The sequence below is a fragment of the Cavia porcellus genome, unplaced genomic scaffold (genome assembly GCF_034190915.1).
Source record: "Cavia porcellus strain 051 isolate PalLab524CR breed Dunkin Hartley unplaced genomic scaffold, mCavPor4.1 scaffold_2, whole genome shotgun sequence".
Taxonomy (NCBI): Eukaryota; Metazoa; Chordata; class Mammalia; order Rodentia; family Caviidae; genus Cavia; species Cavia porcellus.
Window position 1 is genome coordinate 62,102,683 of NW_026947485.1, and position 27,948 is coordinate 62,130,630.

Consider the following 27,948-nt stretch of genomic DNA (forward strand, 5'->3'; position numbering starts at 1 on the left):
GTGTGTTTCTTTCTGTTTTGATAACAAGCCACCGTCTCAGAATCCCCTCAGTTCCCATTCATTAAACCTGAAACCAACTGCCAGCTACCCTAAGCACTATGGCTTCCTTCTGCATTCCCTTTAAGAGAGGAGAGACAGAGAGGAGAGGAGAGAAGGCAGAATCAGTTTTCTGACAGGGTAATGTGTTTCAGACACTACACTAAGGTAACAAACATTGAGTAGTGACAACATCGGGAGGGATCACAAAGGTGCATCAGACACCATCCCTACTCTGTTCTTTTGGGGGAGGGGTATCAGAGAGGGACAATAAGAGCCTACAGAATTATAATGTATTGTAACTCGGTAAGTGACAAAGACTTGGATGAAGAGGGGACGGCAGCGTTCAGGGAAAACCTCTTGGAGCAGTTAGACTGTGCAGACAGCGTCGCATGGCTTCCAGCAAAGATTTGAAGGAAGAGGCACTTGGACTGTGGAAGAGAGGGAACAAATTCCCTATAGGAGAAAAAAGGAGTCAAACGTATAGGTTTGCTTTTGTGTTGTTTTTAATTAACAGAGTTAGTGTTCTGGAGGCGAACTGATGGTCTATTTTAGCACAGGATAAAACTATGTGTGGTCAGTTCCTAAAGTTAAGCAAAAAGAACGCCCTGTTCCGCTGTGGCCTGCCCGCCGCAAGTGATCACGCAGAAAACTAAGGCTCTGTCTTTTCGCCGTCCAATGGCAAAGGAACCCATACTTTTGTTCGCAGGTGATTGGCTAGTGTAAAAGTCCCGCTTTGAGTATCGACCAATGAGCACTCGGGAGCTCCGAATCTTGGAACCTGTTTCTGGTCAAGAATGCGTGACATTGAGGCAGCTTCGGAGTTGTAAACAAGGACGAGTCTGGGAGGGTCCCGCGCCCACACGACCCGGGGCCAGCTCTCGGAGACCGATTCAGAACCCACGTTGTCTGCTCCAGCTAAATGCTCTGGGCCTCCTTCCCATCCTTTACCCTCACCTCCCCTGGAGCCCGTGCCAGGCCAGCGGCGGTCACTGTGCCAGGCCATTCTGCTGGAACAGCGTCGGGGGGCGGGGCCTAAAGTTCTTTCTCCGAAGGCACTGGCGCGGCCCCAAGTACTGGACGTGTTTGCAAGTCCGGGTGACGCCTCCGGGCTGGAGCTGGGGAGAAAGGACAGGGGAGCACATAAAAGGCTGCGCCCTGCGGGTGCTGAGACACACAAATCTCAGTCCCTGGCCCTGCGACCCACCAAAGGCACCTCCGCAACAGCACCTGAACCCCGCGCTGCTGTGCACCTGTCGCGCACCGTCTCGACTCGATTCTGCTCCTGGTCTGTTCCAAGGGCGTCAGAATGAAGGCGGCCCGCTTCATGATGCGTAGCGCTGGCTCGCTGGGCAGCGCCAGCCTGGTACCCCGAGAGGTCGAGCTCTTCTCGCGCTACAGCCCCTCCCCGCTGTCCATGAAGCAGCTGCTGGACTTCGGTGAGCGGGGAAGCAGAGCCGGCGGGTGGCGCTGGGGCTGGGGTTCTGCCCTGATTTTGGGACCCCAAGTTAGAAGGTCTGGGTTCCAAGCTAAAACAAGCCCGGCGCTTCAGGGGCGGCTTTCTGACAAGTTGGGCGTTCAGGCCAAGGCCGCCTGCAGCCCTGCTGCTACTGGGTGGCTTCAGTTCACTCTTTCTGTTCTGTTTGCCTGGATTTTGGAGTCATAAAAATTTCACTTTCACTCACTCTTTAACAGTAGACTAGAAACCTTCTCTCTTCCTTCACGATGTGGAATTTCTTAGAGAAGATTCCTGATATTACAAAGTAGCTTCAAATCAATAGATTTTTATCTCTTAACCACCATGTACCTCTCCATAGAGGAAATCGCCTCAAATTCTCAGCAGTATTCATTGTCTTTTTACTGATATAATTTTCCACATATTTGCATTACTGTTGAAAATATTTGTACACTTGCTGGAGGGATCTTATTTTTAAAATTTAAAAAAAAAAAGCATCAAATGTTTAAAAGTGATAGTGTTTACCGCTACTGTGGAACCCACATGACCTCCACTTCTTCTCTTCCCATTCCCCTTGCACTTCAAAATGCATCAGAGGACTTCATGTTGGTGCTTTTGTGGTGGTCACTGACTTCTGCATTTTTTTAATAAATACTAAGAACTATGGGATAGCTGCCTTTGGGGGAGTGAATCTTTCTCAAAAACAGGAAACAAAAATTGTCATGTATTTATCACTTTTAAAATAAAAAAAGAAGAAAGAAAAAGCCTATAAAGATACCTGCTCCTAGCCCAGGGGTATACTCAGCAGCACAGTGCCTGCATGGCTTGAATTATTTATAAACAGTAACCCAGCCAAAGGTGGCATATAACTGTCTATATGTATATGTTCAATATTTGATAGTTAATGAATTCTGCATGTTTCATTTAGATACATTGCTTTCTGAAAACTAAATAAACCTCATTTATTTGTAGGTTCACACAATGCATGTGAAAGGACTTCTTTTGCATTTTTGAGACAAGAATTGCCTGTGAGGCTAGCCAATATCTTGAAGGAAATTGATATCCTCCCTGATCGATTAGTGAATACCTCTTCAGTACAGTTGGTTAAAAGCTGGTAAGTGGTGAATCATTTTTGAAGTTTCTAGTTGTAAAACAGTTACTTGAGTGTGGTTTCTTGTGTTAATTCCATAATCAGAAAACAAATGGTCTACACAGTAAATACTTTCAGAAGATTTAAAAAATATTTACTCAGTGTAAGTTATTAATAGGGGAGTTGTAAAGCTAGAAATAGATTATTTTACCCTGTAAAAATTGATTCCTTTACAATATAATTTTATCTTTGGAAGTGATTTGGAAAATAATGAACATGTGCAGTTTTAATTTTGTATTTTACATAATAAGAGTTTGACATTGCAAAAGATATCCAATGCCTAGAAAAGATTCAGACAAGTCCTAGTCAGGAAGTAGTCAAAGTGCCTCTGCCACCCACTAGTTGCGGACTCTTTGACAAGTGCTGGAAACTCTCTCTGCCTCAGTTCTCTCAATGAGGAGAATAAATTATAAGTCTCAAATGAATGTTTGAGTATAACTGAGGTGATCCATAAAAAACCAATTTAAAATAGTACCTAGTACACAGCTAGCACTCAATGACAGTTATCATAACCTCGTTTTACAAAGAAGGATAGTGATGCTTAGAGAAAGTAGATAACCCACAAGAACAGGTTTTCAGAGAACGGAATTGGGATGTTCAACTGAAGCAGACTTGTACAAGAACCTCACCCTAATCCACTGGCTGCACAACTATTTGTTCACTGAGTCAAGAAATATATGCACTCCACACCCGTTTAAAAAAAAAATCAGAGGTAGAAACATACACGCAAACTGTAGAACCTTTTTGGTTTCAGCCATTTGGATCTATTGATGTTATAACAAAGTACACTTACTGCTTTGCAGGTATATCCAGAGCCTAATGGACTTGGTGGAATTCCATGAGAAAAATCCAGATGACCAAAAAGCCTTATCAGAGTAAGTGCTAGCATTAGAATGAATATGTAAAACCTTGACTATTTGCTGACATACTCCTAAGGGTATGCCCAAAAGTTTTAGCCCTAAATTAAAGGGGCTGTAGCTCTGAGTAATAAATTACCATTCCCTTACAGATGACAAATTTTGGCTTATTGTGTTTTTGGTCTTGAAAACTGATGCTGAATATAAAAAATGTAGATAACTTAATATCCTCCACATCCTGCAAGGAATTCCACTTTTACTATAAGTTTAGGACTAATGAAATTTTTAGGAAAATTTATATTTCAAAATTTTAAGTGTTTTAGTGTCAGTGTAGATTGTACATCTTCTTTCAGAGTAACTGGAAGTTTCTAACTATCCCCAAAAAGATTTTTTTCTAAAACTAACAAGAATTTTCAAGGCTTTTTCACAGTGGTATTCAGGAGTCATTTTTAACTTTTTTTTTTTAAGAGAACGCTGAATGAACAGCTATAATAAATGCACTAGCCATAGATCTGAAAGTTTTCATGTAAGCTAGACACAAAATATATCTATTTATGAAATTACCTCCTCTAGTGTAGGAGGGGAATTCTTGGTTAGAACCCCAATAAAGCTCACTGAACCATTTATAATTTCCTTTGTTTAGAAGAATCCTTATTGAAAACAATCTAAAGACAAAAAGTAAATGAAACTTACCTAACTTTCACTAATTGCAAATCTAATGGCTTAGCTTTGTAGATACACTCATCGAAGTTCGAAATCGACACCATAATGTAGTCCCTACAATGGCACAAGGAATTATAGAATATAAAGATGCCTGTACAGTTGACCCAGTCACCAATCAAAATCTTCAGTACTTTTTGGATCGATTTTACATGAACCGTATTTCTACTCGGATGCTCATGAATCAGCACAGTAAGTGATCTCATTGGGATCCTGATTACATAGACACAAGTGTAGATTAGGATCCACACTACAGCTACATGTCCAGCTTACCAGGGGTCACATTTCTGTCTCAGTGGTACTTCCAGTCATTTTCCTGATTTTTAGTAACGTCATGTTTTGTTTTTATTTTTCAACAGTTCTTATATTTAGTGATGAGAAGACAGGAAACCCAACCCATATTGGAAGCATTGATCCAAACTGTGATGTGGCAGCAGTGGTCCAAGGTAATTTCTAGATTTCTGTTGATCCTTTTAAATCCAGTATAATGCAATATATATATATATATATATATATATACATACATATACATATATATGTATGTATATATGTATATGAAGGCGATTTTGAATGAACTTATGTTCACAGGGCTCCATTTATATTTTTATAAATATGCCATCAGTGTCTTTTGCTTTTGAGAGTTAGAAATAAAAACACTAATTTATAATATTATAAAACTTAAATGGCTAAGATATCATATCTTTATATATTATATTTGATCTGTGAAGTGAACATACTGCTTTTACTAGAGCTACAATCAACAAAATATGGTTTTTCAATAAAGCATTAAAAAGACATTTTCCGTATACATAAACCTATCTTCTAGCAAATAGTTTAGATTAAGGTTAGTGTACACATGGATGATAATTTGAAAACCGTAATTGTCATGAAGTCATTTATTATTGCCAAATATTTTGTTTTCCAGATGCCTTTGACTGCTCGAAGATGCTCTGTGAACAGTACTATTTAACATCTCCAGAAATGAAGCTCACACAAGTGAATGGTAAGCTACGAGTAAAATGTACTTTAATCTATAAGAAACTTGTTATTTCTCCAGTGTAGTCATTTTTTTATAAATAATACTTTTGTAAATACTTTCTTCTCTGAACTTGCCTAAAATTTATTCACTGTACAGTTGACCCAGTCACTAATCAAAATCTTTAGTACTTTTTTGAAGTACTATTTGAAGCCACATTTCTCTATAATTTTTATAATTGGAAAGCTCCAGTAGTGTATATTCAGTTACCAATGATGATCATTAAAAGTAGTTTGAACAAATAAATCGGGATTAAAAAAGCAACTAAGTTCCAGTATCTTAGTCAAGAAAAGATTATTTATTATACAATGTGAAAGATAAGGAATTCAGAAATAAACATTTAGCACTGGAGATATCCTCCTAAGAGATTATTCGCAACACCTAGAAACAAAAATATTTTAAATTGCATTATAAGAAATGTGCTACTCACAGAATAACAGGTAGTGCATGATTCCACATACATGATTCATCCAAAATAGTCACACAAAAAGTAAAATAGTGACTTCCAAGGGCTAAGGGGAAGGAGAAATGGAGACTTGCTATTCAACAGGTCTAGAGTTTCAGTTATACAAGGCAAATAAGTTTTAGAGATCTACTGTAACAGTGTGGTACCTATGACTGACAATACTGAATTGTGCATTTAAAATTTAAGAGTGGAGAACTCAAGTTTAATGCACTTATCACAATAAAAAATGTACTATGAACAAGTTACACTGTGTAAACGAACACATTTTAAAAGTTTCAATTCTAGGGTTTCTATCAAGGTCTCCCCAAGCTGAAGTGATTATGTTATGAATGGAAGACATTATTTTTATCTTATCCTATCCTGTATCTGGGTAGTTGTATCTCAAAGGAAAGCAATATACAGAAATTAGAATAACATTCTCGTTTTGATTCAGAGTAAACATCTCTTCCAAGTAATATTTATAGAAACAATTTTTATCAGTGGTAAGAGTTAAAATCAACTTGCTCAAATTAGGAGTATTGTAGTTTAACTCACAGATTGGGGTCAAACAAATGTAGGTGAATCCTTAACTAAATTTGGTATACAAGGATTTAAAAACATCTCTAAATATAAGCAGCACTGTTACATAATTCTTGCAGACAAACTGCTGGAACTCTCTGATAAAACACAGAGGGGATTGTCTAAGGCCTTGTGTTTTTGAATCAAATTTTGCCAAGGCTAGGATACCAAAGAATAATACTTTTATTTTTCTTTTCATACAATATCATGAGGTTTTTTTTTCCTCTGTTTTCTTTAGCTTGTTTTTGTGAAGTTAAAGCATACCAAAAAAACCCCCTTAGATATACTATTCTACCATGCATGAAAATTAAAAAATTATAGTTAGCATTAATTTCAAGGTTATAATGTAAGCAACGTTCTTTCTTTTATCTTAAAGTGCTCTTGTCACAATAAAAAAGTACTGTGAACAAATTACACTGTTTGAAAGAACATACTTTAAAAGTCTCAGTTCTAGGGTTTCTACCGAAAAATTTAACTCTGAAATTCTCCAGTACAGGCATGTTGAAAATAGAAACAAATAAACCACATAATACAATGTGTATCATTATTTTACACTTTCTTCAACTTTGTACATTAGAAATGCAAAATTTTATCATAGAACCCTAGGTTGCAACTGAATACTGGCTATTTAAAAAATAAGCCAGTAGTGTTTACTACTACTAGAGAAATTTTACAGAATTTTTGAGTAGGAAGGATGTGAAATATTTGAACCCTGTTTAATATCTAAGGTATTAATTAAATAAATATGGAGATTTATTTTAGTGAAATATTTGTTTCTCAGTTCTAAATAAATTTTATTTTTCTAGTTAAATCTCCAGGCCAACCAATTTACATCGTATACGTTCCTTCTCATCTTCATCATATGCTCTTTGAATTATTCAAGGTACGGTAATGTATAATAACTGTGATTTTTGTCTTTAAAATAGTTCATTAGTTATATTTCTGTTTCCTTCATCATTCATCTCTAGACAACAACCTCAATATCTTCTTCTAAGACTATTTTAGGGCATGTAACAAAGAAATTACACAGCCAATATTTGGAAAAGTACACGAGAGGCTGGGGATTTAGCTCAGCGGCATAAGCACCTGCCTTGCAAGCAGGTGGTTGTGAGTTCGATCCCTAGTACCAATAAAAAGTTAAAAAAAAAAAAAAGAAAAAAGTACACGCACCTCATGTTAATACCAACATAAGTTTGAGAATGCACAATATGTTTCATGACATCTCAATGCTTTAGAAGCAAAGGATGCTCCCATTGTTTGTTCAAGAATCTAAATTTAAAGCAGCATCAGTGAATAAAGCCTTATAGCTCTGACTCCTTAGGCTATTTCAGCTCAAAACTCAAAGGCTCAAATTCAGAGTTCCTATAAGGGATCCATCCACATTCTGAGTCTAGAATATGCTCAGAAAACAGTCAGTTCCTTCAGTGATCTACTTTAATGTACAGAATCACCTAGGAGCTTGGTTCGATTCCAAATTTGAATCATTAGGTCAGTGCTGGGGCCTAAGATCTGAATTTCCAGTGATCTAACTGGAAATCCTGGTTCAATTCCACACCAGCAAGGCTATAGGGCAATGCTTCTCAAACTTAAGTATGCACTACCTTCTCCTGGAGGGCTTACTGAAACCTTATGCTTGGGCTGTGTCTTAGAGTTTACAATCTATAATTCTGAGAATTTGCATTTCGGACAAAATTTCAGACAATTCTGATGTTTCTCTCTGATAACCCAGTGCTAAAAATCAATCCTCTCGTGGATTCTAACATCAAACCAAAACTGAATTGAAACCAAAAACCAAAACAAAACAAAACAAAAACTATCTGAAGCTTTGTGATATTTTCCCAGGGTCCCTAAATGGGAGAAGAGGGAGACAAAAAAATAATGAAAAAGAAGCATAATGTAATTCTAAGTCTCACATAACTTCAAATTTACTGTTTTATAACATTCTAATGACGTGTTGATTGAACTGTAAATATCATCCATTTTTTTTTCACTTCAGATAATGACTAAAACTTAGCTATTATATAGGAACCAGAAAGCAGATGCTATACCACATGGTGATTAGAGATGAGAATGGGTTAAACAATCCAGCACTTTATTTATCTGCAGGACATTTAGCCAGTAGGCTGAAAACACATTTTAGTTGGTTGTGTGCTAAAGGACAAAAATGCTTTTCCATTGATTTGGTTTATTTTAAGTTGAATGATCCAACTCATAGAGTTAGTTGCCATCCCTGGTAAAAGTTAAAATAAAAATCAAAGGGAGATCGAAATTTAATTTAGAATTATGGACTGTCCTTTTAAATAGTAACAACGCGTTTCCAGCAAATGTTCTAAAAGCCAATAAATTGGTTCAGTGATTCACTGTTCATCTGTTATGTAATAGTCTTTGGCGCTTGGATATAAAACGTAATGAAAAGACAGAAACAGGAAAGCTAGGAAATGGACTATAAAAACCAATTTCTACATTTAAATTAAGCTTTCAAATAGGAATTTGACAGCTAGCAGAATTGTTTTTCCATTAGGCATTACTCCCAGGAGCTATATTATATGCTAAATGAATATTTTTCATTATACATACAATATGACACATTCATAAATGGCTATTCACAGAGCTCTTTTACCACTAACTTAAAAAATAGAAACTTTGAATTATCCTCTGTGCAGCTCTTACTTTAAGCATAAAAAATACTTATTTATTGCACCTCATTCTTCTGCCATTGAATTCCTTATGGTTTTCTTTTTCCTTAGAATGCAATGAGGGCAACAGTTGAACACCAGGAAAGCTGTCCTTCCCTTACACCAATTGAAGTGATTGTCGTCTTGGGAAAAGAAGACCTTACAATTAAGGTGACTGTTCTTTTCTTTGGTTTTGTCTTGAGAGAATATTTTAAAGGTCTGTAGTAATAAGCCTCCCTATTTGGGACAGTGGATCAAAATCATGCATGACTTATAAAGAAGGAAAGACTTTATATGAACAAATGCATACTGTTTTTAATGCATAGCTCTGATGACTTGTTTATATCAGATTTCTGACCGAGGAGGTGGTGTTCCCCTGAGGATTATTGACCGCCTCTTCAGTTACACATACTCTACAGCACCAACACCTGTGATGGATAATTCCCGGAATGCCCCTTTGGTAAGACCAATTATATGGCTCAATGAATCCCAGCTACCTAGTTCTAAATGTTGATCAAGGATTACTAAAATGAAATGAGACAATCAATCTGGTTAAATTACATGTGAGGGACATGAGAAAGAATAATAAATCAATCAAAACGTGGTGAAAAACAATGTTGCAAGGGGTCCCTGATTGGAAGTAGAAGATATTTATTTAGGTTCTAAGACTTAAGTACCAGTGAGGTTCATAACTTTTTCCTACATTTCATAGTCCCCTGGCTACATTCATTCCTATACTAATATACGATTTTCTCTTTTAGGCTGGTTTTGGTTATGGCTTGCCCATTTCTCGCCTCTACGCCAAATACTTTCAAGGAGATCTGAATCTCTACTCTTTGTCAGGCTATGGAACAGATGCCATCATCTACTTAAAGGTATTCTTTGAATTCAATTTAAAAAAATCCTGGTCCACAGTGGGAATTCCCTAAGCTGAATTAAGGCAAATAAATGACCAATATTTTCTGTTTGGATATATAAGCACAAATCATTTATTATGGTAATTTACTAAGGAGAAAGCTATGCCATACACTTGACTAACATGAGGCAAAGTTGTTTCCCAAAAAGAATACCAAAATTTTAGATTGAGTACATGCTCATGTCAATTTTTTAATGGCAACTTTCTCTTGCCATCCGAGAGAGTAGCTGTATTTTTATATTACTGAAACTTGTGAAAAATAAATGCTAATATTCTATCCTACAAACAACAGAAATCAAGACCTTAAGATGACCTTATTAGAAATCTAGGGAAAGGTAATCTGGTTGCTCACACTGTCAGCAGGATGCCAGGCATTTGCTATTTGAACTTTAAAACCCCAGTGAATGTATCTTTCTGTTTGGAATGAAACCTCAGTTTATTTGTTAAGATAACTGTCCTGATTCTGTTAATCATTTGCCAACCATTTCAACTGAAAACATATTTACCAATAACAGCAACTAAAACATTAAACTGCTAGGTTTCCATTTCACATGGGACTTAAATGCCAAATGGACTTTGTCAGAAATAGTTAATTATTCCTTTCTGAAGGTGCCAAAAATCTTCAAACCAATGGGAAAGAGCTCCTTAATAAATTAATAGTATCAGATTAGCATTCTCATTTTATTACAGATTCAGAATTTTTTTCCTTTGGAAACAATAGTTTTGCTGTCCACTTTTATATCATCAGCAATATCCAAAGGTCATTTGTAAATACTGAACATGTATTCTATTCCCTAAATTGTAATTACATATGCATTATTTCAATTCCTCATGAGTAGAAATAATTAAGCCACTATAGATATTATTGGATTCTTACTACTAAAATGAATGAGATGAATGTATTTGAATACTAAATACTTACCTCTAAATAAATTTTAAATAATCATTTCAAGTGCAAATTATGCCACCCATAATTTCTTTGGTCTGATATTTTTTCCTTTTTCTTTAGGCTTTGTCCTCTGAGTCCATAGAAAAGCTTCCCGTCTTTAATAAGTCAGCTTTCAAACATTACCAGATGAGTTCTGAAGCTGACGACTGGTGTATCCCAAGCAAGGAACCAAAAAATATGGCAAACCAAAAAGTGGCCATGTGAAGAGCAACACTCAGGACACTCTATGGGATCAAAGTGGGTCTAGGGCAATTGCTTCTTAAATGTTCGTGTGTGAAGTCTTGTTTCTGCAGAAACAGATCACTGCAACAGAAACATTAATACCGTGAGAAATGGTGTTGGTTTCCATGATCCAGGAGAAGACAGGACAGAACTGTGGGAGTTAAACAAGGGCCAGATCTTTGTTCTGTAATGTAGAATGACTTCAGTGTACTCAGATCTTGTTTTCCATCTCTTATCAATAGGAATGGAGAGGGGGATGAAAATGAAGGCAGTTATTAGCAATTCCAATAGAAAGAAATTTTAGAACATCCTATTGTTATCAATACTGGTACTTGATGAATACCAAGTGTTAAGATACCAGGATTTGCCTACCATGTAAAAGGTGAAGTTTAGTTTACACTACATAATTAGAAATGTATGTAAATATACATTTCATAGATACTATGTTTATATGCTCTAGGGAGAAAAGGATAGTGACTAAAATAATGTTCATTGTAGTTCAAAGAAGAAGAATGAGTTAAAATGTTTTATTCAGTTTCAGCTAAGACGTTGGACCTGTGTAAAAACTCAGAAGAAGACCTCTTCTGATCATTACTGCTCCTTTATTATGCTGCTTTTTCTATTAATATTTCATGCAGTAAACCAATGCTTATTGCCAGGTGCCCAGTCTTGGGTGAGTTGTTAAAGGTACACTGAATTCAGGAAGTCGGAGATTAGAGAGAGAAAAGGATTGTCAGAGTGATAGCAATGCTACACCTTACCTTATTTTGCTCATAAATGAAACAGTAGGTTGGAAAGCTATTGTTAGGGAAAGATTTCTCCTATTTGATACCTAAATGTAGTGGAGTTTAGAAGTGTTCTGTAACGGGAAGTGATGAAAATGCAAAGGCATCCATTCCTTAAACTTTCAAAATTGTATTTTTGCTACATTTGATTATATTGTATACACTCCACCATTAACATGGCTGTTAAACATGTTTTAACTGTTATACGGCCCAAGAGCATTAGACATTATATACATTTTTGAGCATTTTTAAAAGTCAGATAGCCTGGGAAGAAAAAGTTCTCATGCCCACAATGCTTTCATCTGAGAATAGCTGAGGCTGAGAGGTCAGGAATGAAAGCTGACATGCAAATGGTACTTTGGAGAATTGAAGTAGACCATGCAGGTCTTCAGACTATTCGTGTCCAAATTGTTCTCAGATAAGAAGTGAATAAAGAACTTAAAGACACAAGGGAAAGAGAAAAGGAGGAAATCAAAAGGCAGGCATCTATCTATCTCCCCCACAAATTATTCCAAGGATTGATTTGTATTTATATGAATGAACCATGGACAAGAGGATGGATTGGTGTCTTTCAAAGCAGTATGCCTTCCTTTAATGGCTTCCACACTTATAAGAGAATAGACTTATGATGAGAGAATGGGTTCATCTGTGTCAAATTACATCTAAACTGACACACAGGAAGAAACTTAGAATTTTCTGCATTGTTCAGCATTTGTTTGTATGTTGAATTTAACATCTGTGTTTAATTTTGTGATGACCTAGATGCTAGGTCTTAGAGTTATGGTGCTTCTGGTTGTGGCAATAGAGACCTCAACCCTTTGTTGTGAATTTCAGATATTCAGAAGTCCTCAACAGTGACTTTTCTTGATGGTGGGACTTTGACTTGTGCACTTGGTGATTACACAAAGCTGTTTGTCTCTTGCTTTGGTTTTTGAATGAAATTTGAGCAAAATATTTTTGTATGTAAATATTTGTAGTTACCAAAGTTTTAGAGCAGTTAATTAATTGACCTAAACACTGCAAACTATCTTTAAAATATTAAATCGTGAATAAAAAAGAAAAGTTAGCAATTCATGTTCATCAACTATGTAAATAAACAAAATGTCTACTTTGGTATTTGTGGACTAGATAAAAGACCCTTTGAATTCTAATGAATGGTTACTAAGTGCTCAGACCCACTTAAATTATTAATGTATGACTTCTGTTCTTGTCTTTCAGTTATGTACAGAGAAATGAGATAATTTTTATAATAAATATTTTTAGTATTAACTCATGGTCTTTCAATTCTTCACTTATCTTGAAGTACAATGAATAATAAGTTAAAGAATTTCCTGGTGGCACATTCAATATTAATTAATCTATAAAATTTGCATAGCCTTATAAAACTATTGAAGCAACTATCTTATTTTTCTTTTATTTTAAAGAGTATAAGATCAAAGGAAACAAAACTGAATAAAACCAATCAAAACAAACTAGTGTAAGTGATACAGGACTTCAAAACAATACAAAATCAACAGTAGTTACCTGATGCCTCTTATTGTCTTCAAAATAGCTGCAGATACCTGCAGACATAGTGAAAACCAAACAGAACAAGATAAACCAATCAAAACAAAACAATGAATGCAATAAAGGACTTCAAAACAAGACAACAGTAAATCCAAAATGGCTACCATAATGTATCTTGCTATTTTGAAATAGCTGCTCATGTCATTGGATATAACAAAATCAAACAGAGCAAAACTCAACCTGACAAAACAATGAAAATGACACAGGGTTTCAAAACAAGATAATAGAGAATTAACAATGGCTACCACATTCAGAAGATCTTCTCTAGATGCCATACTGTGTATCGTTATCCTCTGAATAAATGATCAGATCACTGGCCCTAGACCTGCAAGGTCAGTGAAACACCAAACTCTACAAGCATCAAATTGCAAGTTAGTTATACCATTAGTGTCACTTAGTTCACTGAATAGGAAAGGTTGTGCTAATATTGATTGAAGAAATTTTTATGCCCATATTTTGTACTTGAGTGACTAAAGATAATGTGTAATTTATCAACAGTTGTTACTTTTTCATTATTTTGTTGTGAAAATTTGTTTTATCTTTTCTTCTTAATATTAACAAAGTAATAAATTAAAAAAAACAAAAATCTTATACTGAATTCTAGATAATTTTCTCTAAAGTCCAAAATTCTCTCTCCTAATTAAATGAAGTCTTACTGTATGAAGAAGCACTCCTGACTTCTAAAGTCTTTGAATCTATATTACAAGTAATTGCTTATGAATACCACAATTCTAACCTCTCTTCATTCTATCTTAATAGTAACTACCAGATTAATTCTTCAAAAACAGACTTTTCATAATATCACTTCCAAATTTGAAATCCTTTACTGGCTTCCCAAACTTAAGAGGATGATATTTGTAGCTTTTTACAATCCAACCCACATTACCAGCCTTACAATATCTGTTTTCCATTATTGACCTGAATCCAGTATGTTATCTTTTAAACACTGGGCACCTCCACCTCTTATAAATTCTCACATGATCAGGATCATCACAACACTTTTCACATAATTCCTAAGCCTAATATTTAAATGTTATAAATCATTATAAAATGTAGTAATCCAATTTGTCTTTATTAGTGAGTTATATCTACCAAGATAAAGCAAATGCCATTAGACCTTTTAATGTATATTTTAAAAAATATTTCATGGTTAATATATTTTGATGAACAAGGAAAACAGAGAAAAACAATGAAACAAGTCTTAAATGAACAGAATATTCTATTGATCTAAAACCAAAACCACTCATCTTAATGTTTTTAATGACTTAACTCTTCTTGTCAATCATTGAAGGATCCACATTGATTTTCAGATGGATCGCAGCTGTAGTACAAATGCATGACTAAATTGGGCCTTATATTTCAGTCTTAATACTAGATCTTTTACCACAAAAATTTAGAGGATTACTAAAAATTTAAAGAAGCAAGACATAAATACATGACAAGTCATACAGATATGAGGTCATAAAGTGTGAGCATGTAATGCACTCATGATAATAAAAACTTTACTCTAATTTTCCTATTGCCTCATTAAGGTCCTGAAGTTTCATTCAGAGGTCAAAGAATAGTCTGTGATCTGAAACTGTTGAAACCTGGCCAGTCAAGGATCAGGCCAGGACGTTGGCCTCTTTAGTAATGCCACCCAACCAAAAGCTGGGTGGGTAGTGGCGCCATGTGTTACCTAATGCTTTCTGTTAACATTTTTAGATCCCTCTGTATGGGAGTGAACCTTCCTGAATACCAGTGGTAGCCAATACTGCACATCATAATTAGTCACAAAGACACTGGCCTGATAACCCACTTTCCATGACTGTCAAACGCAAGAAAAGAGGCTTAAGCTGTGAGCATATCAATTAGGCTTCAGTTGTTCCCTAGTTAGTTGTCTTCCTCTTCTAAACATCATGATTCATAGTGTGAAAGCAGATCTCCAAATGACAATAAAAACATGCACAAAACATGGGCTTTTAAAAGCTTTTGAAAATAGTACACTGGCTGTTTGTTGGTCAGTAGAAAATGTCTTCTTATTTCTTTTTCTTAAATTGTCTGGCAATGGTTCTTTGTAATTAAAATCTTTTTTTTTTTTTATTTAAAGAAAAGGAAACGAAAAGAAAAAAAATACATGGAGATAAAAAAAAAAGGGTAGAAATAATACAAAATTACAGACAAACAAAAGGTAAGAAATTGCCAGTTGATAAGTTACGGATTGTCATCTTCGAAATGGCTGTTCAGGTTATAGAATTAAAGTATTTAGAATGACATTCAAAAAAGTGACCCTACAAACCATTCTGCTCTATGATCGAACAAAAGCTCCGTAATATGATTATCAGTCCCACCTATTTGTTTTACATCTCAAAGAGGGTAAGGTTAACCATATCTGTAATTAAAATCTTATCTTGCATCCTATGCAGAGTCAGATGTTATTCTGACATTTTTTCAATCCAAAGAGCTCCAGTTAGGATGTCCATTTACCATCAACTGGAGTAAAATTATTTAAGGGTGGAACTTGTTACTGAACTTGAAGAAACAATTTGTTAACCAAAGGCAGTATAATTGGTTTGATTTTTAATTGTATCTGTCATAAATATCTCTTTCATTAGAATATTAGAATAGACATTGGTTTCACTGGACCTTTTTTCTGTCTCTGAACTCATTTAAAATTAAAAAACAAGTTAAAATCCTATAGAATTCATTTGATGTTGGGTATTTTTAAATATATTCATTAACTCATTTTACTATATGAACCCTCTTTTATGAATGGACTCCTTTCATTCTCATATTCTCTGTGACTAATGTGAGAATGTTCCTGATAGGAAACTGAGCCACAAAGAAACAAAGTGAGCTGCATCTATCCAAGCAGAGCTGGGATGGGGAATCAAGGCACTCAGTAGTCCGCAGCAGAGAGGCACAGTGACACCGAATTCATCATAATTGTGCTAGTCCCACCATCTGGAGATTGTCAGAGTTTTTCAGGAGACTGTTACAGGAAAATCCCACCTACTTTCTGTGTTACCAGACACTTGGAATTATTATACCAGCCCTTATGCTCTACTGAACGGCCTTAGCAATTCATCAGGCACTGAGGCAATTCAGTTACTTGCACAACAAGTAATCAATAAACATGTCATAAGCACTGCATGGAACCTACCATATACTGGGAAAGCCATAATAAACTACAAAGCTTTCTACGCCAGTGGATGCTGTAGTTTATTCATCAACATAGAATATCTTATAAATATTGTCCTGTCTTAATAACTGCATTTATTCATATGATCTGAGAGTAGATACAAGGTATCTGAGATAAGGACAAACAATTGTACTTACAGTAATAATCGCATCAGTTCTCCTTGCCTCAATCCTTTTCCCTTCTCTATAGTGACAGAGTGAGATCACATGTCACCTTATACTTGATGTAGTCAGTACTGTAGACAAAGGATTAAGAGATCCTGAAAGGGAGATTGTATAGGATAAGAAAACTGGTTCAACTTCTCCTGAGACAGAGAGAGAAACTTTTGCTTTCTAATGTATACAAACTCTTCCTTGGAAAGAAAAAGAAGAGTCCTTCATTCATTTACTTTGAAATGTAAATAAGTATCTCTAGAGGGGATAAAAGATAAGCCTCTCCAAATTTACAATCCCTGGAACATTTCTATTCCTAGGATTCTCAACACTCTTGAAATACAAACCCAGTGTCTCCAGGGAGACAAGCCTCTTACTGCTTATTCAGGTATCTTTTAAGCTTCCAGGTTTGCCTTTAAATCCAGGTCCTAGTAAAACTTGCCCCAAAAGCACTAACCATAAAGACGATAGCATGTAAATACACATCCTCTTCGCTTCTTCCAGTCTTTGCTCTTGAGAGAGGTCCCTCCAAAGGAAAACACCACTTCTTTCCCCAGGATGGCGATTAGGTCAAGGTTTGATCGGTTGCATTTTTTGGAATCAACCAATCTAGGTTATGCCAATTCAGGAACTGTCTAAGGTTCACTGGCAAGGGTCATGCAGATTACACTGACAGAAGACACATTGACAAGACAAAAAAAAAAAAAAAAAAAACAGAATGTACTAAAATCATGCTGTCTATATCACAATGAGAAACTCAATAAATCACTCAAAGGAGTTCTTAAAACTTGAGCTTTTATTGTTTCACTGAAAAACACAATCAATTTATAGGCAAAAGACAAGACAACTTTAAAAGTTTTATGTTTCCAAAAATATATATGGTGAAACTAAGTAAGACTTGGGTATGCAGGTCCATCACAGCATCAAATTTCTGTCCTCATGGCCATGAAATTTCCCACAGAGACAGGATTTATGACAATTCTCATTTCCCAAAATTTCTTCTTTTCATCAGGAAAGAGAAACTCCAAGGGAGGGTTTCTTTTATTAGTTGAATCAGAAATATCTTTAAGTTCGAAATGCTCATCACGCCAAAGTGCTTTGTTGAGGGATGGCATATTTTGATCTTCTAACTAGTTCTGAGAACAGATTGTCTGGTTGTTTAAGGCTCAGGCATTTGCCTATGAGTGGGCCTGTAGGCATGAGAGTACAGTAGCAGCCATTCCAATGGAAACCCTATAAACCTGGGAGAATAATTACAAAGTAGTGTAGAAATGTTTCCATGAAGGACAGCTTGGTAGAAGAGCAAAAACATTTGTCTCCTACAGCAGTAAAGAAAGATCCAGAACGTGAGGAATTTTCCCTTGTTCCAGGAAGGAACAGATTCTCAAGCACTGCAGAAAACCACACCCAGTGCAGTAGATTATATTCTTGGCTAAGATGCTTAGAAGATCAGAGTTTTGAGGGCAAATGTGATTTTGAAGTAATGGCAAAGAGAAAAAAGGTGAGCTGCTATATAATATAATATAATATAATATAATATAATATAATATAATATAATATATAGTATGTTCAGTGGCATGAGGGAAATAGGCTATGGACCAATTGCTCAGTTATGTGCTTTTTTGTTTCTCATAAATGCTCAATAGCCTGGATTCAAAGTTAGCAAAATATTATTTTTCTATATAAAATCAGATGAAAAATATTTGAGGCTTTGTGGGCTATGTATGTATGGTTCCTTTCACATATTTTTCTTTGCACTTTAACAACATTTTAAAAAGTAAAAAGTATTTTTAGCTCCCTCACAAAGCTCTGATTTGCTGATTCCTGGTCTAATGCAAAGAAAGAAAGCATGGATTGTGGTTGTGAAGTTTCCTGGCAGGTAAAATGAATAAAAAGAGGCAAGTTCCAAGTGTTTTGAACAGAATAATTGAGACATCAAATCTACTCGATAGGAAAATCATTAATCCTCTACTGTTTAAGAGGATATTTACTTAATATTGATTAGATATCTACCAAATGTTGAACACCAAGTCAAGCCCTGGGACAAAATGATAATCAAAACAGACTTAGTATCTACCTTCATGCTAGTTAGCATGCAATGAACAAAGACAGATTAAGTAACACACATAAAAATAATTATACCTTGATCAATATAATTATTACATGATTATTACAATATTAAATTTTACCCCATTAAAAAAGTAACAAATATAACACTTTTTATTCCAGAAATGTAAGTCATGAAAGAACAGAACTGATAACTACAACTTTATTAAATTTAAAACTTTTACTCTGGGAAAGACATTGTTAAGAGATGAAAAAAGACAAGCCATGTATCTGGATAAAATTAACGAAAGATATATGAGTTTTGCACCTTACAAACCTAAGAAAACATTGCTGAGAGACAATGAAGATGATACAAATAGAAGAGTTATATCATGTTTGTAAACCGAACAACTATTTTTAATGAATCAGTTCTTTTCAGATTGCTCTTCAGATTCGATACAATCTTAATCAAATTTCAGTAGGCTTTTAGTGAAAACTGACAATGTCATTCTACAATCCTTATGGAAATGTAAGAGATCCCAAGTAGCCAAAGCACACTAGACTAAAAGTATTTGTCTCCAAGGCTAACTCTAAAGCTATAATACTCTGAAGTGTGTGATTCAGATATAATGACAGAAAGAAAGAAAAGAAAAAAATCAATTGGTGAGAATAGAGAGCTCAGAAATAAACGCACACGTATATAAACAGCTGATAAAAGTGAAAAAGCAATTCAATTGAGGAATTATAAGTTTTTTCAACTGGTGAGATCGTACAATTGTATATCCACCTGTAAAACAGGAACTTCATCACAAAAGATACCTAAATTAACTCAAAATGGACAAAAGACCTAAATGAAAACCATAAATGATAAAATTTATAGGAGAAAACAGAGAAGAAAAATGTTTGCAGCCTTACGTTAGGAAAGATTTCTTAGATATGCCATATAAACCATATATGGTTTTAGACAAAACCATATAAAAATGGTAAGTTGGGCCCAATCAAAATTATAAAATTCTGTTCCTTTAAACTATTAAAAAATAAAAAGGTGATTCATAGACTGGAAGAAATATTTTTATATTTGTTAACTTTTGATTTGATAGTTGGTCAATGAAGATGTAGGAATGGCAAATACTCTCATGAAAATGTAGTCAATCATTAGTCACTGGGAAAGTGCAAATTAAAATATATGAGATACAACTAAATCCATATTTAAATGACTAATATTTAGAAGACTGACTATGCTTCATGTTGGCAAGAATGTAGGGCCACTGGAGTCTTCATATACTATTAGTAGGAATTTATATCCACTTGAGAAAAATTATTTGAGAATTGCTTAAAAACTCAAATATATATCCATCATATGTTCCAGCCTTCCTAGACTTCCAAGAGAAGAACATGTAATGTAGCTATAAAAATATCATATGTGAATGTTTATAAGTTTTTTCCTATAAGCTCTCAAAACAAGAATCAACTAAAATAAGCGTTCAACTGGTAAATAGGTAAAGAAGTTTTAGTGTATCTATAAACTAGTTAAGACTATACCTAAGACTAGTGTATCTACAGACTAATTAAGAAACATTCCTGAGCCAGAATATATATGAAATGCATGCGCATTCATGGTTGCATGTGTGTTTGTGTGTGTGTGTTTATACATAAATCCGTATGTTTTGGAGCTGATAAGGAGAGAGAAAGGTAGTAAGGCAATAACAAAGTTTATCATGTGGAAATATGAAATAACACATAGGCAGGAAGGGTGCTGACTATCAAGGGCCTTTGATTTTTTTATAAATCTTATTTTATTTTTTAAAAAGGTAAAACTAAACAGAACAAAACAGAACAAAGCAGGTCAGAAGAAAACAATGTAAGTGACACCGATTTCAAAACATAACAGGAGATCTACAGTGGCTACCATAATGTCTCTTGTTTTCTTCTAAATGGTTGTCTATATCTTCACACACACAAAATTCATATAAAACAATACAGTATAAAACTGATCAGAACAGGGTAATGAAGGCACAACAGGCTTTCGAAGCCAGAAAACATGAAAATTTAAAAAGGCTGCCATAATGTCTCTTATTCTTTTCAAAATAGCTGCCCATAACTTCATGTATGTTGAAATTAAACAATACAAAACAGACTAAAAACACTGAACAAAAAAAATAGAAGCATTATTGGATTTCACCGCATGATGAAACAATCAGCAATAGATACCATAATGTCTGTTTTTCTTCAAAATAGCTGTTCATTTCATCACACATAGTGTAATTAATTCTCATAAACTGTTTAGGAGAAGTTCTAGGCCTCTAGGCCTCTACATGTATACCTATCCTTTCTGCATTAGAGCAAACAACAAAATAAAACAAAACAGATTGATAGAAAAATAAGAAACAAAAATTAACAATAGCAAAGGGCCTAAAACAATGATACAGGCTTTCAAAACACAGTGGTAGGGACAGGACTAAGGTTGATATTATACAAAGTGATCTTCAACAGTTCCTTAGGTCACCTGACACAAATATGCAAAATTGGTCCAGTCCTATGAAAATTAACTGCTTTGTTCTACAAACTTAGAGAATTTGTAGCACAATCATCTTAGCTATCTTAAGTGTGTTTATACAAATTTAGATATTTTTTCTTTTCCCTTCCTTTTTCTTTTACCTCCTTTTCCCTGAGATACTATTTTCCCCTTTGAGAAGATTCTTAACCCTTTCACTGTATTTATTGAGGATTTTGTATCTTAGATACTCTTACCACTTCTTACACTAGGGAGACAATACAGTATCTGCACATGTGAGTTTGATTTATTTCACTTATGAGTATGGTCTCAAGTTGCATCCACTTACTTATAAATATCTCAATGTGATCATTCTTTATAGCTGAGTAGTATTTCATTGTATAAAAGTACCATGTCTTTTTTATCCATTATCAAGGGTCTTTGAAAGGGTATACATGATGTGACACACAGTGAGGAACCATTATTGATTTTGACCAAGGAGCTAAAAGATCAAAACAGGGTTCTATGAAAATCAGAGCTACAATTGTGTATACAATAATATGGGGAGGAGACAAAGCAGATTTACAGAGCTTGCAAAGCTCTGTAAAAGCTTTGCAAGTCAAAACATTTTCAAAATTTCTCTGTAAAGCTAATTTGAAGAACTCTCAATATGCTATTTTTTTCCCTTCCTCTCAAGGTAATGTTCATGTGATAAGTAAAATACTTACCTTTTTTAGAGGAGTGTTGCAGAACAGCTACCCTTTTGTAATCTGAGGAGCTTAGTGTATAAGGATTTTAGCTTCTATATGGAAATTGTACAGTGGAATGCATAGCAGTTACTTTCACTTGACGTCTTAAAAGTTCATTTCCAGTTTGGTGATTTAAATTTTGACATGGAGAAATCCATGAAAGATCCTTCTCCAAGAATTCTAATGCCTAAAATTTGAAAGCTAAAAGTTTTAGGATGAGAGCAAGTAGGGTTATTTATGAATATGGTGGAATAAACTTTTTCTCCAACAGTCATAGCCTTATCTTAAGGATTATTTTATCCTGCAGTTTCTCTCCCTAACAAAGATAATACAAAAATTAGCACATTTGCATTACAATAAAACACCTAAGCTATTTCCTATTCAGTAGATACTTTTGTTTAGAATCATGGTTTCAAGAGAATCAAAAGAATTTGTACAGTAAATTACATGTTGGAGAAGATGATTAAGAAATAATATTGCATTTCCTAGAAGGGTTTTGCTAAGAATGTGATGGTCTGATTTGAGTTTAGATGAAACTCAAACATGTTATATGAAGAGGAAGCAGCAGTTTAGGAAAATTCCAGTTATAAAATAAAATACAATAATAAATAAATAAAATACAATTCCAGTTATAAAATAAAATAATATAAAATAAACTTTATAAATGTAGCTTTAAAATAGTATTTGCATTTTCTTTTTGGAATCTACATGCTGTGTGTTTTAAAAATCTTGTATTTAAAACATGATTTCAGGAAACATGTTTTAATTCAGCATAGGATTTTGTTTGTCTTGAAAAAGAAGGCATGTGATTTGAAAGAAAATCTTGTTAAAGCTTTAGTTTTTTTTTTTATCCCCCAAAGAGAAAAAAAATTAGCTGCTTCAAAAGTCTTCTGATAGGAAAATACTGTGATTAAACTTATGCATAGAAAACAACTACAATCAAGGAAAACAATTAACACTTGATAAAGTTTTAGGAAAGCCCATATTTTACTGAAGGAAAATCCTCAGAGTTTAGCTCTATTCTCCTGAAAAGAATTAGGAGTAACAATGACTGTAAATAGAGGAGCCAAAGTTCCATAAAGCAAGGCTCAACATTTTGCATTGCTCAGATGTATAGAAGCCACTCTCAGAAACCAGGTCCTCTGCCACACTACACTGCCTTGTGACTTAAATAGTTTGGATGCCAAAACCGTAGAATTGACAGGATCATGTCCTGGCTATATAAGTCTTTCTTATTCATAGCAGCAACAAACAACAAAGTACTTAGCAATCTATTGAACAAGTAGACAGGATAATTTTATTCTCTTACTTTTTTTCTTTGTTTTTGTTTTTCTTTTGGTGGTACTGGGGATCAAACTCATGACCTTGCACTTGCCAGGCAAGCACTTATGCCACTGAGCTAAATCTCCAGCCCCTTCTTTGTGCTGTTTTCACAAAATCTGAGTTGTGGAGAAAGAGTCTAGAATCCTAGTGGTGAGTCAACATCATTAGGAATTGGCTCTTTCTGTTTTTCCTCTTCAATTCTCACAAAATGTGATTTTTTTGTTCTTATTTTTTTTGTTCTTATTTTCCCCCTTTGTGGTGTCAAGAATTCTCTCTGTGTTTAGTTTGAAAAGAGGAATCAGATAGGCCAATAAGCTACTTTTTTTGTCTCTGTTCCTTTCATTAAAGACAAAATAATTCTGTAAGCTTTTTTGGTCAGATCTGTTATACTGTCACCCTTAGCTAAAAACAAGGAAAACTGTATGCATGGCAAAGACACATGTGGCTGTGACCTGAGCCCGTATTTGTACAAACTTCTCAGGTGATTCCAACATATCTGACACTTGAAATAGCAAGAATCTAGGAAAGAAGCCACATCTTTTTGATTATATCACCACACTCAATATGAAAGTTATTATGGGTTGAGATTCTTGCAGATAATTATCTTTGATTTACAACAGAAAAATCAAAATTTGTCCCTTGAATGTGAGTAAAGACCACTTTAAATAATAGTTGCTACAAATTTCACTGTGGCTTCTTTCACATAGCTAAGTGATTTTTCTGTTAGTATATATTGAAAAGAAAAACATTTCTATTGTAACTTTAAATTTCTTATACTGACATAAAATCCTTGAAACAAATTCAGAACCACTCTTTATTCCATTCAGCACTTAGATAAGTTTGCATTTAAGACCAGAAGTCTTGGAGGAGCTAAAGATGGTGGGTAGATAAGCAATAGAATACAGAGGCTCCCTGAGACAGACAACTCAGATGCCAGAATAAAACATTGTGGGGAGGTCTGGACAGAGGGAGATAGATCCTCTTGACCCAGGAAGAAACTAAAGAGAAAAGAACTGGTCAAACATGCAGTCTCAAGGCTACCATTGGAGCAGCTAAGATTAGCAGCCATGGTGCCCTCACCACAGTCCTCACACTGTAGTGCCCAAACTCGCGTGGCTGTGATTCTCCAAGCTGCCCAAACTCCTGAGGCTTCGACCTAGCTGACCAAACTCCCACCACTGCAACTCACTGGAACTGCAGTCATACTGAAGTCAGAGACTGGCGAGCTCAATGGAGAACTGAGCTGGCAAGGGGCCTGCATTACCCGCAGTAAGTGCTGGGATAATATCCTCCCACGGGAAAGGGGCGACCAACTGGATGACATGTTGAAATGGGGCAGGACAGGCAGGAACAAGGAAGAGCAGTGACTTCAGTCAGTTGTTCCCTTCCCAGACCAGACTGGGTGAGATATGCTTGGCCTGGGTCATGCCTCTGGCCAGGACCCAATAAGTTGCCCCAAACCAATTCCTTACACATGGCGCATACTAATGCAATGAAGGCTCCCTTAGGTTGACTGACCTGGAGGGAAGGGGCCAGCATACGTCACCTCTGTTTGTACTTCAGTGTCCAATAGCAAACTGGAAAGGGCATAAATCCCTAGCCAGCGTGCTTCTGAAGAACCATAACCAACAAGGAAAGGGAATGGGACTTCCTCTATACACCTGTTTGGAAGAAACCAAAAACATGACAAGAGAAAGAAACAAGAAAAAGTCCCCAGTCCCCAGTCCCCAGCCCTGGAAGCACTGATCCAGGAGAGGTAAATAAAAGAGACTGAGGGCAGCAAACATGCAATATCAGACACAGCATCAGTGAACATAAACAAATACCTTCAGGACCTCATAGATGAGCTCAAAAGTGAAATATTTAATCAAGTAAAGCAAGATATAAGTAGATTAATAAAAGAAATGCTAAGCACTTCTCAAGAAGACACAGACAGAAGCATGGAGGAACACAAAAAAAGGAGAGAATCATTTGATGAAGAATATAAAGAAAACATAAAATATGTGAAGCAGATTCAAAGCAATTACCAGGAAATTAAAAATTCCATTGAAAGCTGGCAGAACTACTTGAAAGAAACTAAGGATAGATTATGCAAACTGCAGGACAGGTTTGCAATGTGGGATCAGGAAAGGAAAAATCTCTTAAAAATAACAAGGAAAGAGGTAGTAACAATACAAAGGCTAGAAGATGACAAGAGGATCTATAATTTAAGAATAAAGAATATGAATGAAGAAGCAGGAGTAAATACAAAGGAAATACAAAGCCTAGTCACAGAAATAATTAAGGAAAACATTCCAAACATAGGAAAAGGAAATGATATTCAGATGTATGAGGCATACAGAACTCCAGCCACCTACAACCAAAAACAGAGCTATACCCAGACATATAATAATACAGATCCCAGAAATTCAATATAAGAACAGAATATTAAAAGCTGTCAGAGAAAAGAAACATATCACCTATAAAGGAAAACCCATCAAAATCACAGCAGACTTCTTGAGATAGACAATCAAATCAAGAAGAGCTTAGAGCGAAGTATTCCAAGCCCTGAAAGAAAATAACCTCCAGCCCAGATTGATGAACCCTGAAAACTGTCTCTAGAAATTAATGGACAAACAAGATGCTTCCAAGACAAAGAACTGGGGGAATTTGCAACAACCAATCCAACCTTATAGAAAATACTGAAGGACATTCTAAAGAGAGAAAAAAGTACCAGGATTTCAGGAACAATGGCAAAGAGGCCTCAATGAATGAAACAGAAAGTGGAATGAAGGAGAAAGACAGACAACTAGTGACAGAAAAATAGCACAACAGAAATGAGGCAGAGAAGGTTGGCTATAATCTCTAATATAGATGGCCTTGATACACTAAAAAAAAAAAAAAAAGAAACACAGGCAGAGTAGATCAGGAGGCAGAGTACACTGAGATGCTCTATATAGGAAATATAATTAACCTGAAAAAGGGTTTACAGACCGAAAATCACATACGAGAAAACAATGCTTTATGTGACAGTGAACCAGAGAGTAATAGGGGCAACTCGACCAGCACCTGCAGATAGGTTGGAAAGACAGGTTTTGTAGGTAAAGGAATACAACTTGAGATCAAGTCCAGGAGAAGGTTCATAACCACTTAGGTAAATAGCAGATTGCCCCCTCAATGTAAAAACTGAGGGAGTTGGTGGGATCCAAAAATGCACAGTGCACGCTGTGAGAATGAAAGACGAGGAATGGTCTTAAAAAAGATGGCAGAGAATATTTTTAATAATGTATCAAGATTCAAAACCCACATTACTCACATCACTTTGTTTAGATAGACTATATTCTGTCTCAGTTTGTCTACTTGCACTAGATCTGAGGGCACAGACAGCTATCCCAAAAATAGGATATAGTACAGTAATCATCCTTAATTCCCTATTAACTTAATCTGAAGTCCTGTATAACTTATACTCTTTTACTATGACTGATCTTAGTTGAACCTGGTTTGTTAGATTGCTGTTTGGGTATCGATGGATTTTATTTAAAACTGTTATGATTGATAATATCAAGTCTGAGAGTATATGCAGCTACACTGAAGATGACAAGATTCACTATGATACCCATTCTGGTTTGATGATTACCTGCTTTTGAAGTTTTACACTATCTACAATGTTTTGTTTTTATTAATATTGTTATGTTCTCCTGTGTTCAATTGTACTATGCCTAATGATATAGACAGTTCTATTGAAGATAACAAGAGACAACACAGTAACCATTGTAGAACATCTTGTACTGTGGTTTTATATGACTTTTTTGTTTCATTTGTTTATAGGAACATGCTTTGTTTTATCTTGCTTTGTTTTGTTTCTCCCTCTAATATAGAAAGGATAGAAATATATGTAGAGACTCATGCATGTATAGAGCCTATAAACAGTTTATGAAAACTGATCTTTTGACACATGATGAAATGAGTAACTACTTTAAAGAAAAAGAGACACTAAGTACCCAGAGATGATCCTGGAGTGTCATAATGTGAAATCCAGCAATACTATTATTCTTTGTTCAGAGTGATATTAGCCTGGTTTGGTTTGTTTAATCTTAACATACATGAATATATGGATAACTGCATGTATGTTTAGGTGTAAAGGATTGTTAACCATATTACTAAGTTTTTGTTAGATAGTTGAACAGAACTGTTTGCAGTCTCATTGTCTGAATGTTCACTTTGTATGCTTCACTTTTATAATTTGAATAACTATTTGTAAGAGGATAATATGTAATTATCGACTAGTAATTTCTTACTGTTTATTTTTTCTTTGAAATTATGTACTATTTCTACCCTTTTTCTGTTTTGTTTATTCTTTCTTTCTAAAAAAAGACCAGAAGTCTTTTATATGTAGGCCAGTTATTTCATGTTTCTAGATCCATTCCTTTCAGAGCACCTTCCACATAAAGTATGAAATTAGCTACAAGTTGTTTTTTATTCATCTGAGGCTGCACAAAATGAGCTTTTAGTCATTGTCACACAGTACATAGTTGAGAAAGAGAAAAATTCTCACAATGCAATAAAGGGTCAAGATCTACCAGAAGGCAAGACAGGTTACGCACAGCACATATAAGCACAAACTTATATAGA

General features: G+C 35.1%; 1 protein-coding gene and 1 long non-coding RNA gene across 2 annotated transcripts; one reads left to right on the top strand and one right to left on the bottom strand.

Moving 5' to 3' along the window:
* The first annotated feature begins 1,144 nt into the window (after positions 1–1,144).
* Pdk4 (pyruvate dehydrogenase kinase 4) lies at positions 1,145–13,095 on the top strand. The gene is made up of 11 exons (XM_003475111.5): positions 1,145–1,475; positions 2,465–2,606; positions 3,446–3,517; positions 4,227–4,411; positions 4,579–4,665; positions 5,145–5,222; positions 7,086–7,162; positions 9,027–9,125; positions 9,304–9,414; positions 9,716–9,829; positions 10,880–13,095. The coding sequence occupies exons 1-11, from the start codon at positions 1,346–1,348 to the stop codon at positions 11,021–11,023; spliced, it is 1,239 nt and encodes a 412-aa protein (XP_003475159.1). The 5' UTR covers positions 1,145–1,345; the 3' UTR covers positions 11,024–13,095.
* On the bottom strand, positions 12,064–17,421 carry LOC134474433 (uncharacterized). Its single transcript, XR_010045310.1, has 2 exons — positions 17,183–17,421; positions 12,064–16,832 (listed from the first exon to the last, which is right to left on the bottom strand). It is a non-coding gene; the product is annotated as an uncharacterized LOC134474433 (long non-coding RNA).
* Positions 17,422–27,948: the final 10,527 nt, after the last annotated feature.

What these genes read in the sequence shown, in the direction of transcription:
- Pdk4 (XM_003475111.5), top strand. Translation starts at nt 1,346, where the DNA reads ATGAAGGCGGCCCGCTTCATGATGCGTAGCGCTGGCTCGCTGGGCAGC. An exon ending in GACCAAAAAGCCTTATCAGA is followed by an intron (nt 3,518 to 4,226) that starts GTAAGTGCTAGC and finishes CTAATGGCTTAG; the next exon opens with CTTTGTAGATACACTCATCG. An exon ending in TGTGGCAGCAGTGGTCCAAG is followed by an intron (nt 4,666 to 5,144) that starts GTAATTTCTAGA and finishes TTTGTTTTCCAG; the next exon opens with ATGCCTTTGACTGCTCGAAG.